General features: G+C 43.7%; 1 protein-coding gene across 1 annotated transcript in view; it reads left to right on the plus strand.

Annotated features, from left to right (window-relative positions):
* The window catches only part of LOC309386299 (perilipin-3-like), a 38063-nt gene extending 24550 nt beyond the window's left edge, over window positions 1-13513 (plus strand). The window contains exons 5-8 of the mRNA XM_081941518.1: window positions 5255-5573; window positions 7350-7549; window positions 8790-8918; window positions 11868-13513. Coding sequence (XP_081797644.1) covers window positions 5255-5573; window positions 7350-7549; window positions 8790-8918; window positions 11868-12215 — 996 coding nt within the window. The 3' untranslated portion in view covers window positions 12216-13513. The remainder of the gene's footprint in view (window positions 1-5254; window positions 5574-7349; window positions 7550-8789; window positions 8919-11867) is intronic.
* Window positions 13514-13739: the final 226 nt, after the last annotated feature.

Here is a 13739-nt window from a genome sequence, read left to right on the forward strand (position 1 = left end):
TTAAAAAAAAAGTTTTTGCACTCTCCCAAAAATGGCCCATTTTTCACGAAAATGGGCCTTTTTTTTTTTAAAGGGCATGAATAGCCCTTAAAGAGGCTTCTAGAGTGCTCCTGGGGGCTAGGGGGGGCAAAGTTGAGCAAAAAATGGCCCATTTTTTGCTCATTTATGCCCTCCACAGCCCCCAGGAGCACTCTGAAAACCTCCTAAAGGCTATGCGCAGCCATTTTGGTGAAGGGGGCAGTTTTGGGAGGCAAAAAATGCTGTATTCAGTGTATAAGATGCACCCAGATTTTTAGCCTCTTTTTTGAGGGGAAAAAGATGCATCTTTATACTTTGAAAAATATGGTATTTTATGAAAGACTAAACAAATAACTCCAGTGGGGAGAAGAGGCTGCGGGCCACTTGAAATTTGAAAAAGGGCCACATTTGGCCCCCAGGCCGCACTTTGGACATGCCTGGCTTAGATTGACTAGGGAATTTTTTCAATGAAGCTCCATCGGTTGAATATCTGCCTAGATTCAGCTGCTGCGAGCAGAGGACTGACCTAATAAAGACAAACGATGATTGGTGGATTCTGACTTGTCAGCCGTCATAGCTCAGGAAGTTAAGCCAAGATTTGACAGGTGTAGATGACGTCATATATATATATTTTAAAGAATTTTTTTTATTTTAATTGAACAAAAGCACAAAAAAAGAACCATCCTTCAATACATCTTGTAGAAAGCGTGTCGATTGGTTACAAATAACTTTGGCACATTTCTTCCATAGTCTTTACTTGTAGTTCATATTACATTATACGCTTTAAATCAAAAATCTTTATATATCTTACTATCAATATATCACAATTCTCATTTGACTACAATTATTTGAACGTGCTTCTGCCTGAACTTATTCATACTTAAAAACACAACCACATAATGGCATTCATTAGCTATTTCAAAAATCCTCCAATAATATTACACTTTTATGACATATTCTGTGTAAAAATCAATTAATAAAGTTTCTAGGCCTTTTTTTTCCCTCCCCCCCCTCCCCCCATTCGCTGTTTAGAATTGTCACTGCGTTAATTGGTTTGTCAACTTGTGCTTATATTCTGAGTTATACAGTAGACTGGATTGTTTCTTATCTGACAATGATTAATGCGCATGTCTCATAATACGTCACACATTCTTTACTTTCCTTCTGATCTTCCGTTCGCCTGCCGAAGGAGGTGGGCAACATAGCTCTTGCCAAAATGTAAGATTTAGATAGTAAGATTTGTATTTTATTTTATCTTATATTGAAGTTGTTCATTAGAATATGTTTTCGGGTTTTATTTTCTGCTTATTCGGAAATATGCTGCTTGGAAAGCTGACGATCCACACCTCATTAGTTCAGGGTGGAACTCCCCCTGACAAGAATATTATATCCAAGTTGCTTTTACCAATACCAGAGCATGTATATATTATTAAACAAAATCCATTATCATTTCCTTGTTGTTATTTTAATTAGCTAAGTCATTTACTATTTATATCCCAACTCCTCTTGTCAAACCCCAAAAAACATTACACCTTAGTGACAAAACCTAAATAGAAATTTGTTAGTAAAATTTATAGATCTTTTCCCCAAGTCGCAATTTGCAATCTATATCCAGATTTCTTTTACTAGTTTAACAGTACATAGTATATATCGTTAAGTTGTATTCATAGATGATGTCATATTGTAAATTCTGGGTCAAAAACTGGCGCCTCTCTGCCTCCCCCCTTCTGTGTGTGTATGTGTGTGTGTTCCAGCATAACTCTGGAACGCCTGGGCCGCTGCAATGAAAAGGAATGAATTATATGGCATGCATTAGTGTTTTAGTGTTAGGATATAGCCTGTTGTGCCTTAAGATGTACTGTACTACTGTACAGCCCAGTGGGGTTGCCATGGTTAACAACTTCACAGTACTCTACAAGAGGGCTCCAACTTGATAATAGAATTAGGATAAACAAATACCCAGGTTATCTGCTAGTAAACAATATAAAATAGTATGTTTCACCCTTGGCTCCTTTAAGATGGATGGACTTCAACTCCCATGGTGGCTGGGGAATTCTGGGAGTTGAAGTCCACCCACCTTAAAGGGGCCAAGGTTGAAAAACATTGACGTAGATAAATATTTATCTAAATGCATAAACTTACCGGTACGTTCTATTTTCTTGGGACTTTGAAAAGACAAATAGAAATTGGTTTACAGGGACTTTGAGGCACTTTTTAAAAAAAAGAGTTTTATTATTTTTCAATTGCAAAAATAAACATTCCCTCTTTCCCTAAGCAGTGTGTCATCTGGGTACAAACATCTCTGTGCCACATTGTTCCTCTTTGCCACATCCTTCGCATTCATATTAACATTATTTCCCTAAGTGTAGTATTATAATATATTGAGCATTTAAACATTATGGCTCTCTCTGTTTTTCTTCTTACTGTCTTCTAGTAATAATATATCAATATTAAACATCATGATTCTTTAAAAATTTTTTTTTTAAAAAAATAAACAAGTACAGACAAACATAAAACATAAAAAACATCTTCCAATTTCGTACAGTGTGTCGATCGGTTACAAAACTTTTTTTGTACGTTCTCACCATAGTCTTCACTTACACTTTATATAGAATCTCGTATTATCAATCTGATATATATGTATACAATTATTGTCATTATTAAACATTTATTTGAGTATAATTGTCATTACTTCATTTTATGTGAGATATTCTAAATTTTAGGTAAATTTATATTATGGCATTTCATTACACCGTCCTAAATCCATCCAGTAGTAATACATCTTTATAAAATTCTTTGTCTAACTATTGATAAGATAAGTCCCATTTTTTATAAAATAGTTTCTTTGGTTACCAAACTTTTATGCATCCTCTCCATAGTCCTCACTTACAAATTATATAAAATCTCATATTATCAATCTAATATATATATATATATATATATATATATATATATATATACATACATACATACATACATACATACATACAGTATTATCATTTTTAATCATTTATTTGACTATAACTAGTATTACTTCATTTTATACAAAACATTCTAATTTTGAATAAATTCAAATTAATTGTGAAGTTCCCAGAAGACGGCCTTATTAATTTACGAGCCTCGAGACAAAGTTCAAAAGAAATCCAGTCATTTATTAGGATCAACATTCTGGCATGGACTCCCGTGGAGCCAAAACTGCTTTCGCTTAATTGCGTTTGAACTTTACCCCTGTATCCCCCTCCCTTCTGTCCTGCGTCATAACCCATATTCTCCAACTAGGCTGTAGACATGAGATCCGACTCCGGCCGAAGGCATGCATGGAATTTCCCCCTTCCATGCCAGCCTGATAATAGTCATGGCGACGCTTTAGAAGTTGACATTAATTTTTATTATAACATTTTGTTACATCATCCTGAATCCATCCAATAGTAGTGCAATCTTTTATTTCTTGCCATTTGTGGTATTTGTATTCTAATTGCTTTTTTAGTAAATCTTGTATGGACATCTCTTGGCAACTTATATTTCACCGCGTATCTTGTGAAGGCTCGAAACCCCTCATCCGTTCCTTCATTATTCTTATCATACACATACTGACCATTTTATATCTTTATCTAAGTGTTTATCTTTCTTCATTTCCAAACTCCGTTTTTCCCCTCCAACCATTGGTAAAATACTCCCCAAATCATATAATATTCAGTCTGCTCTTTCTCTTTAATTGCTAATGTTAATCTGTTCATTTCTGTACATTCTAATATTTTCCTTATCACCTTCTCATCCATAGAGATCTCTACACTTTTCCAATGTTGTGCAAATACAATTCTAGCTGCAGTTAATAAATGAATGATTAAATATACGTTCTCTTTCTGATAAATTTCAGGTAAAATTCCTATCAGAAATGTTTCTGGCTTCAGCTCAATACGTTGTTGTATCATCTCTTCCAACCATGTCTTAATTTTTGTCCAATATTTCTTTGTCATTTGAGGCATTTTCTAAGATCGCTTGATTCCTAAGTAAATGCTCAGAGGGATAGAATCTGTTTGCCTGATATAATCCTTCAGAAATGGATTATGGATTGAATGAAGGTGTCTGATTGGTTTGGATCACATTTGGTGTATTGGCTATTGAGATTTTTTGAGATCAAATGATGCCCCGAATCTTTGCATCCTATCTCCCTGATGTTGTACTTCTAGAGCAGTGATGGCGAACCTTTTTTGGCTCGCGTGCCACAAGTGGGGGGAGCGCAGGGGGGTTGAGTGCGGGCATGCCGCACCCATAATGCAACGCGCGACCCCCCCAGTGTGCATGCGCGCACAACGCGTGACCCCCCCATTTTTACATGTTTTTCTTGCCCTCCCCAGGCTCCAGGGGCTTTATAGGAGCCTGGGGAGGGCAAAAAGAGCCTCCCCCGACCGCCCGGAGGCCCTCCGGAGGCTTCAGGGACCATCCGGAGGCTTCCCTGAAGCCTTCGGAGCGCTTAAAACCACACTCCGAGCAAACCGGAAGTGACTTCCGGGTTGCTCGGAGGGTCATTTTAAGCGCTCCGAAGGCTTCAGGGAATCCTCTGGACAGTCCCTGAAGCTCTTTTCGCCCATCCCAGGCTCCTATAAAGCCTCTGGAGCCTGGGGAAGGCGAAAAATAGCTTTTAAAAAGGTGAACTCAGCTGGCCAGCGCGCGCATGCCCTGACAAATGGCTCCGCGTGCCACTTGTGGCACGCGTGCCATAGGTTCGCCATCACGGTTCTAGAGTGCTTATAATTCTTTCCATAAGCTCAGTTCTCTGTGGGAGTCCTTGGTGTTCGCTGGGCATTGGCTTAATGACCGTTGAATGACCACTGCAAAAAGTGTAAACTCAGCTGTGGTCACATATCCCACTTAAAGATTGCCTCAATTTACAACCGTAATTCCAGCCCCAATGACAGTCGTAAGTGGAAGACGATCTACATAGCTACCTATTCTCCAAAGCACCTGAGGGCAGGATAAGAAACAATGGATGGGAACTGATCAAGGAGAGAAGCAACCTGGAATTAAGGAGAAACTTCCTGACAGTGAGGGCAGTTAACCAGTGGAACACCTTGCCACCAGAAGCTGTGGTTGATCCATCACTGGAGGTTTTTAAGAAGAGACTGGAGGGCCATTTGCCTGAAATGACATAGGGTCTCCTGTTTTGAGCAGGGGGGGCTGGACTAGAAGACCTCCAAGGTCCCTTCCAACTCTGTCTAGTCTGTTCTCCTTTCAGATCATTTCAGACACAAAAGATCTGGTGACCGGAGCTAAGGACGCGGTGAGTTCCACCGTCAGCGGCATGGTGGACAAAACCAAGGAAGTGGTCCAGGGCGGCGTGGAGATGACCCGCTCGGCTGTCCAGGGCGGCGTGGACATGACCCGCTCGGCTGTCCAAAGTGGCGTGGAGATGACCCGCTCGGCGGTTTCTAGCAGCGTCAACACCGTGATGGAGTCTTCAGTGGCACAGATGGTGTCCAGCAATTTAGAAGCTGCTCTTGGAAAATCTGAACAGATTGTGGACCATTATCTTCCCATGACGGATGAAGAACTGGGTGAGTTGGTTGTCCGAGAGAAGATGAAAGTTTTCAACCTTGGCCACCTTAAGATGGGTGGACTTCCACTCTCAGAATACCCCAGACAGCCATCTGTGGACTCCTTGGTCCTATCTGAGCTTGGTTGTTTTCTTGGAGACGTTTCATGACCCAACTAGGTAACTGTCAGGCCTGCAGTTATATTCCTTTTTAGGATCTTTGGCCTGCCACACTATTACTTCATTATGCTGTTTCATTAGTGTAGTAATTGGGAGGGGGAATAGAAAGGAGTAGAATTGTGGAATGTGTTGTTGTCATTCCTTTCTAGAAGCCCAAGGTCATCTTTTGTCTTTTGTTAATTTTATCTCATTTTTTAAAATGTTATTGTCCTATTATTTGGGTTTGTCTAATTTCTTTTTAACTTTCGGGATGTGTGTTTTTTAATGTTGTACGTCGCCCTGAGTCCTTTGGGAGTAGGGCGGCATATAAATCCAATAAAACAAAACAAACAAACAAACCTCTGCACCTGACCAGAATCAGCTGGGTGGAGATGCCAGCATGGCCGGAGAAGATTGGACCATGTGATGGATTTATGGGTGTGGGGATAAGATCATGAACTTTCAACCGGGGGGGAATCCCAGGAAGCTTTTAGATTTGGGGTTCCATAGTTTGTGCCAACATGTCTGTCTTATTAAATTGGAACTTTAAGGATAGCTCTGCCTTGGACTCCGATTTAATTCTGCATGATATTTGGAACGCTGACAGTAACATTATCAGGGCTGGAAGGGGAGTGGGATTTGTGGAGATGATGGTGTTGGTGATGGTGGTCTCTGAGCTTGGTTATCTTCTTGGAGACGTTTCATGACCCAACTAGGCAACATCATCAGGGCTGGAAGGGAGTGGAGGTTGCTCTCTGTTTACACAAAGCGGCTTGCCCTATCAATATTGGTGGGAGGGCGGCCTTGGTGGTTCCTTGAATAGGCTGTCGTTTATTGTTGTTGGCTTGTTTGTCTGAGTTGGTAGTGGCAAGCAAAAACGGAACGGAAACCCCACACTCCTCCTAGCACTGATGATGTTACCTAGTTGGGCAATGAAATGTCTCCAAGAAAACAACCAAGCTCAGAGAGCACCCCACAATCCTCCTCCTCCTCTCTACAAATCCCACTCCCTTTTAGCACTGATGATGTTACCTAACTTGGTAATGAAACATCTGCAAGAAAACCAACAAGCTGAGAGGACCCGATTCTTCCTCTTCCTCCTCCTCCTCCTCCTCCTCCTCCTCCTCCTCCTCCTCCTCCTCCTCCTCCTCCTCCTCCTCCTCCTCCTCCTCCTCCTCCTTCTCGCAAACCCCACTTTCTTCTAGCACTGATGATGTTATCTAGTTGGGTCATGAAACATCTGCCAGAAATCAACCATGCTCAGGGAGCACCCCACAGTTATCGTTGTCCTCCTCCTCCTCTTCCTCCTCCTCTCCACAAACCCCATTCCCTTCTAGCACTGATGATGTTACCTAGCTTGTTAATGAAACATCCAAAACCACCAAGCTCAGAAAGCACTAAAGACCCCCCACAGTGCTTTTTTTCTCCTCCTCCTCTTCCTCCTTCACTCCACTCCACAAGTCCCTCTCCTTTCTAGCCCTGATCATGTTCCCTAGTTGGGTCATGAAACGTCTGCAAGAAAACCACCCAGCTCAGAGAGCACCAAGCACCACACGGTTCAAGTCCGAGCTACAAATATCCTCCCACGTGTTGGCTAGGTGTGTTGTGTAACTCCGATTTTCATTCCCCCTTTCTCTAGCCAAGCTGGCTACCTCTGTGGAGGGCTTCGAAATTGGCACGGTGGAGCAGCAGAAGGAGCAGAAAAGTTACTTTGTGCGCCTGGGATCCTTGTCCAGCAAACTCCGTAACCGGGCCTTCCAACACTCCCTGGTCAAGCTGAAAAGAGCCAAGCAGGGCACTCAAGAGTCCTTGTCCCAACTGCACCAGACCATTGAGCTGGTAAGGAGAAACGGACATGGAATGAAAGCAGTGGTGTCAGGCCTGCAGTCATATTCCTTCTGAGGGGAGGCCGCCTGTCAGGCCTGCAGTCATATTCCTTTTAGGATCTTTGGCCTGCCACACACACTCACATTTTACTATGCTGTTTCATTTGTGGGGTAATTGGGAGGGAGAATAGTAAGGAGTAGAATTGTAGAATGTGTTGTTGTCAAAACAAAACATTCCTTTCTAGAAGCCCAGGGTCATCCTTTGTCTCCGCACCTCTGCACCTGACCGGAACCAGATGGGTGGAAATGCCAGCGTGGCAGTGGGAGATTGGACCATGTGATGGACTTGTGGGTGTGGGGGCAAGATCATGAACTTTCAACTGGGTGGATAACCCAGGAAGCTTTCAGATTGTTGGGGGCAATAGGTTGACTCTGGAAACAGCTTGAGAGAGGGCTGTAAAGCACTGTGAAGTGGTGTCAGCAACCAAATCAGAGGGGGAGGAGGAGGAGGTGGTGGTGTGGGAGTCAGGGTCAGCATCAAGGCAACCTGAGAGCTCTGAGGGGGAAGAGGGAGGAGCTGGCAGAGAGAGAGAGAGAGAGAGAGAGAGAGAGAGAGAGAGAGAGAGAGAAGAGAGAGAGAGAGAGAGGAGAGAGAAGAGAGAGAGAGAGAGAGAGAGAGAGAGAGAGAGAGAGAGAGAGAGAGGTGGAGCCTGGACTGCCCATCAGCCCTCAGATGGAGAGTCAACAGCCCCCAGGTCTGGAGGTGGCTGATGAGAAGGAGGAACAGCTGGGTCCAGTGCCTGACGCACAGATGTGCAGAAAGCAGAGGAGAGGAGAGCAGTGGAAATCTATGGGCAGGTCCTTAGGACGGAAGAGCCACTGCTGCTAGTGAAGTCCCACCCTAGCTCTGGGGATAAAAGGCGGGGGGTGGAGATGAATATGTGGGGTAGACAACTATTCATCTTCTGGCCAGACAGATTTGTTAGCCTGAGGTGAGAGAGAAACTTTTTGCCGGGGCCGTTGGCACTCCTAATAAAGGAATCTTTTGAGTTCAAGACGTCTTTGTGGAGCTGGGTCACAACACAAGGACTGCCTGCAATGATGAGGAGGAGGGCCCCAGGTTATCAAGAACTTCAGTTTGTCCCTCCGCTTATAGAGTTATAGAGTCTTTGGGATTCCTGTTTGGCTATTTATTTTTTCCTCCTGGTTTTTTCGGAGTTGCTCACTCAGCCTCTTCCTTTGTCTCTTCTCAGATTGAACATGTCAAGCAAGGAGTTGATCAGAAGATTCAAAGTGGCCAGGAAAAGCTCCACCAGATGTGGCTGCAGTGGCACCAGAAACAGGCCCCTGAGCTGGCCCAGAAGGAGGCCCCCAAACCCCAGGTACAGAACAACAGAGATGGAAGGGACCTTGGAGGTCATCTAATCCAACCCCCTGCTCAGGCAAAAGACCCTACTATTTTCGACTAATGGCTGTCCAATATCGTCTTAAAAGCCTCCAGTGTTGAAGCACCCACACCTTCTGGTGACAAGTAGTTCCACTGGTTAATTGTTCTCACTGTTAGGAAGTTTCTCCTTAGTTCTAGTTGGCATCTCTCTTTAATAATCTTCCACCCCTTACTTCTTCAAAGTAATTGTTTATGTGAGGGGGAAGTATACTAAACCAATTCTTAAGTAATGGGGCAGCGGTGAAATCTCTTTTTTTTTTTTGCCCAGTGGTTCTGTGGGCGTGGCTTGGTGGGAGGTCATGTGACTGGGTGGGTGTGGCCAACATTTTTTCACTTTTTTTAAAGCATTTTTTTCCTGCCGGTTTGGGCGAATAGCTGGTAAAAAAAAATGCTTTATAAAGTGAAATAAAGAGGGTCCAAGCAGCCGAGCTGTGTGTGATCATCAGAAGCTTTCTTTTTACTACTGGTTTGCAGAATTGTTCCCACCAGTTCAGACGAACCGGGCTGAACCAGGAGGATTTCACTCCTGGATTTGTTTTTGTTTTGTTTTACATCTTAAAAAGACCTTCCTAAAAAGTCCAGGAGGTTCTTCAATAGTTGTCTAAGTTTCAAGCGCTCATCATTCCAGGAAGGAGTTGTCTCCCCATGGTAAGATGACAATCTGGGGCCATTTGTGCAAGATAAAAGAGTAGCAGAGTTGGAAGGGACCTTTGGAGGTCTTCTAGTCCAGCCCCCTGCTCGAGCAGGAGACCCTATGCCAGTGATGGTGAACCTTTTTTGGCTCGCGTGCCATAAGTGGGGGGAGTGCAGGGGGGTTGTGTACAGGCGTGCCGCACCCATAATGCAATGCGCGATCCCCCCAGTGTGCATGCGCACACTACAGGCGCGAGTTCCCACTTTTTGCATGCTTTTTTCGCCCTCCCCAGGCTCCAGAGGCTTTATAGGAGCCTGGGGAGGGTGAAAACAGCCTCCCCCGCACCCCAGGAAGCCCTCCGGAGGCTTCAGGGACCTTCAGGAAGCTTCCCTGAAGCCTCTGGAACAGTCAAAACGAACCTCCGAGCAAACTGGAAGTCTGTTCCTGAGTTTCCGGTTTGCCCATAGGGCTGTTTTTTTTGCGCTCCGGAGGCTTCAGGGAAGCTCATGAAGACTCGGGAGGGCCTCCAGGGGGCGGGGGAGGCTCTTTTCACCCTCCCCAGGCTCCTATAAAGCCTCTGGAGCCTGGGGAGGGTGAAAAAGGGCTTTTAAAAAGGGTGAACTCAGCTCAACTGACAGGATTGCGCCTCGCGTGCCCTGACAAATGGCTCCGCGTGCCACAGGTTCGCCATCACTGCCCTATGCCATTCCAAACACATGGTTGTCCAATCTCTTCTTCAAAACTTCCAGTGTTGGAACACCAACAATGTCTGGAGGCAACGTCTGTTCCACTGGTGAATTGTCCTCACTGTTAGGAAATTTCTCCTTCATTCCAGGTTGCTTCTCTCCTTCATGAGTTTCCATCCGTTGCTTGATTCACATGCTTTGGAGAATAATTTGACTCCCTCTCCTTGGTGGCAGCCCCTCAAATACTGAAATGCTGCTCTCATGTCACCCCCTACAGGACATGCTCAGAGTATGTGAGATGGAGTTTTATGATGTTGCCTTCTAGAGACACATCTGACCTTCTCTGTGACAGCCCCTCAAATGCTAGAAGGTTGCTATTCATGTCATCTCTAGATCTTCTTTTTGTTAGTTGCTTCTTGTTCTGCCTTCAGGTGCTTTGGAGAACAGGTTGACCGTCCCACATTCAGTCCCAGTGTTTTAATTTATTTGGGGGGGGGGGATACCCTCCACCTGAAGTCCCAAATGTGCTTTTTCAGGAACCAACTGGACTTTCTTTGTCCTTGGATGAGACATTTCACGTCTCATCCAAGAGGCTTCTTCGGTTCTGAAAGATAAACCTCCAAGTGACCTCAAGAACTCTCAAGAGAGAGTGCTAATGACCAGATGACTGCAAGGAATGTAAATCCTTCCACCCACCCTCCACCATTCAGTCCGAAATGAAGACGCTTCTTGGATGAGAAGCGAAATGTCTTTAAGCCAAGCCAAGAAAGTCCAGTTGCATTTTGAAAAAGCACCTTGACCTGGTTGGCTGAGAATCTCTCCATTCACTTGAAGAACGAACTAACCTATAGAGTAAACTCAGCATATGCTAGAACACACAATGTACCCAGGGAGGTACACATTAAATTTCTTAGAAAGACCACAAGAGATGAGATTCTGAGTGCACAAAGGGGGCAAGCTTTGAAATACCAAGATAGAGAAATAACCATTCTGAAACAGATCCCCAAGAAAGTGAGAGAGAAAAGAAAAACTTATTCGCAATTAGCGAAGAAACTTTACCAGAAGGGGGTGTGGTTCAGATGGCTGATGCTTGAAGGTATGTTAATATTCTGGGAGGACACAAGAGTTAGAATAAATACAACCATAGAGGCTCAGGCCTTTATGGAAAAAAATAAAGCACTCCTAGATAAACCTGATGATTCTACAACAGATCTACAGGACACGGGACGGGCCGGAGCTCTGCTGGCGGGGGGAGAAGGGGCAATACCAAGAAAACTCAGATCACAAAAATGAGCAAGAAAATCTGCTTGATATAAATTGATTGAAATTATTATTTGAATTTATATGCTGACCAAATATTGCTATTTAGTATTGAATCTTGTTTAAATGAATACTATGAGTACAGGGGGGAGGGGACACCTTCCACATATTGTAACTGCCAAAATTTGTAACCCTTTCCATCACCCCTTTCCTTTTTATTTCCTTAAAAACCAATAAAACTTTGTTTATTAAAAAAAAAAAAAAGAACGAACTAACCTGACTCTCGCTTGGATCCCCGTTTCAGGAGATCGAAACTCAAGCTCTGGAGGTGACCCGCGGCCTCACCAAACAGTTGCAATCGGCTACCACAACACTGGTCTCCAGCCTCCAAGGTCTACCGGCCGGACTTCAAGAGAAAGTGGGTCTCGTCCGCCAGAACGTCGACGAGCTCCGTAACGCCTTCATGACCGCTGGATCTTTCCAGGATCTGTCGGGATCCATCCTAGCTCAGAGTCGGGAGAAAGTCGCCAAGGCCCGTCAGTTGACGGATGAGCTGATGGATCACGTGGTCCAAAATGCCCCTCTTACTTGGCTTGTAGGCCCCTTCACGGCCTCGGGCAAACCAGAGGGGGAAGAAATAGAAATGAAATAGCCTTTCAAGGATGTGAGCAATTCAGAATATTGTTAAGTGTTAAGGGGTTTCTTTTGGGAGTAAAGAGAAGAATTGAGCTTGGCTGCAAATAGTTGAAAGAAATATAGAATTCTTGGTGCAAAAGATTGCTGGACCACGCAAAGCCAAGAGGGTTGTTTTTGTTTTTGATGGTCTGTGTGTTTTTGTTCTTCTAACATGATCCAGTGAAATTTTGGGCCGATGGGCTTATTTTATTTTGCCCAATTTAACACACCTGATTTAGTAAATTGACAATTGGAGAGGCATTTTTTTTTCTCACTAACTCATCTAAAAGCAAGTTTGTTTATTTTTTTTACTTTGCAGGATTTAGGAGAATAGAATCCATTTTTAAATGGATATGGCCAAAATTAAGAAGCGGTTATCTGTATTTTTCATCTGCACCCTTTCTCCCCACCACCACCACCACCCCACCAATCGCAGGGAGATTATTCTTGCAAGGGAAATCTGGGAGACAAAAGAATTACTCAGTATGGTGCAAAATGCAGCAAAACAAAAGGGAAGGTTTAACCAATTACACCCAACTAGTGCCTTTTTCTTCTGAATGTTTTCTTCCCCGTGATAATTCTCTAGCTTAATTTTTTCCACCCTGCTCTTTCTGCTGAGGGCACGGATTCAGGGTTTTTGCAAATAGTGACAGCACCGAGAAAGCTGAAAATGCCAGGAATGTAAGCAGGATGAAGGGATGGAGACAAAGGTTAGGAAATTATCTGGGTTCTTCTTCTTATTATTATTATTCCTGCATTCTGGTCCTTTTTATTCAGCCTTTCTTCGGTGCCTGTAGACTTGAGGTGAGGGGAAGGAAAATGAGATTAAAGATATTTGCAAAGTTTCTTCTGTATTTGCTACTGAAGTTATTTAGGGCAGAGTAGCATCCTTGGGTTAAAGTTCTTCCCATCATTTACACCGGGGGTCTCGAAAGTTGGCAACTTTTAAGACTTGTGGACTTCAACTCCCAGAATTCCCCAGCCAGCATGGCTGGCTGGGGAATTCTGAGAGTTGAAGTCTACAAGTCTTAAAAGTCTACAACTTTGGAGACCCCTGATTTAAGGATGGAATCAACCTTTAGCTTTGAAGGAGAGGATCCAATACAGATGATCAGACTCGTTCCGTTTTCAGCTCCTTCCTTATAACAACTTTCAGAGTTTTCCACGTGCTCTTTGTATGTTGTGTAAAAAACAATTTGCCCTCCATGCTTCCCATTGTCAATTTATAACCCGTGCCTTAACTCACAAAATAAAACTAATATATTGCATTAAAAAGCTGGAGACTTCTTCTTTTATGTTTTCCAAGGGCAGGAGGGGGGGAGAGGGGGAGGCGAGGTCATCCAACTGTCCCGATTGGTTTGCTCCAGATGCTAGGACCCAGATGGCTTTTGCTAATTTGGAATGAGAAAGGGGAACATGAGGACTAGAAGCTTAACAGATGGCTGTAGGCCTGCGTGCAGCAGAAAATCAGAAGGGTTGAACACTGGGAAAGGACAACAGC

This window comes from Natrix helvetica (genome assembly GCF_964273705.1).
Source record: "Natrix helvetica genome assembly, chromosome: 1".
Classification (NCBI taxonomy): domain Eukaryota; kingdom Metazoa; phylum Chordata; class Lepidosauria; order Squamata; family Natricidae; genus Natrix; species Natrix helvetica.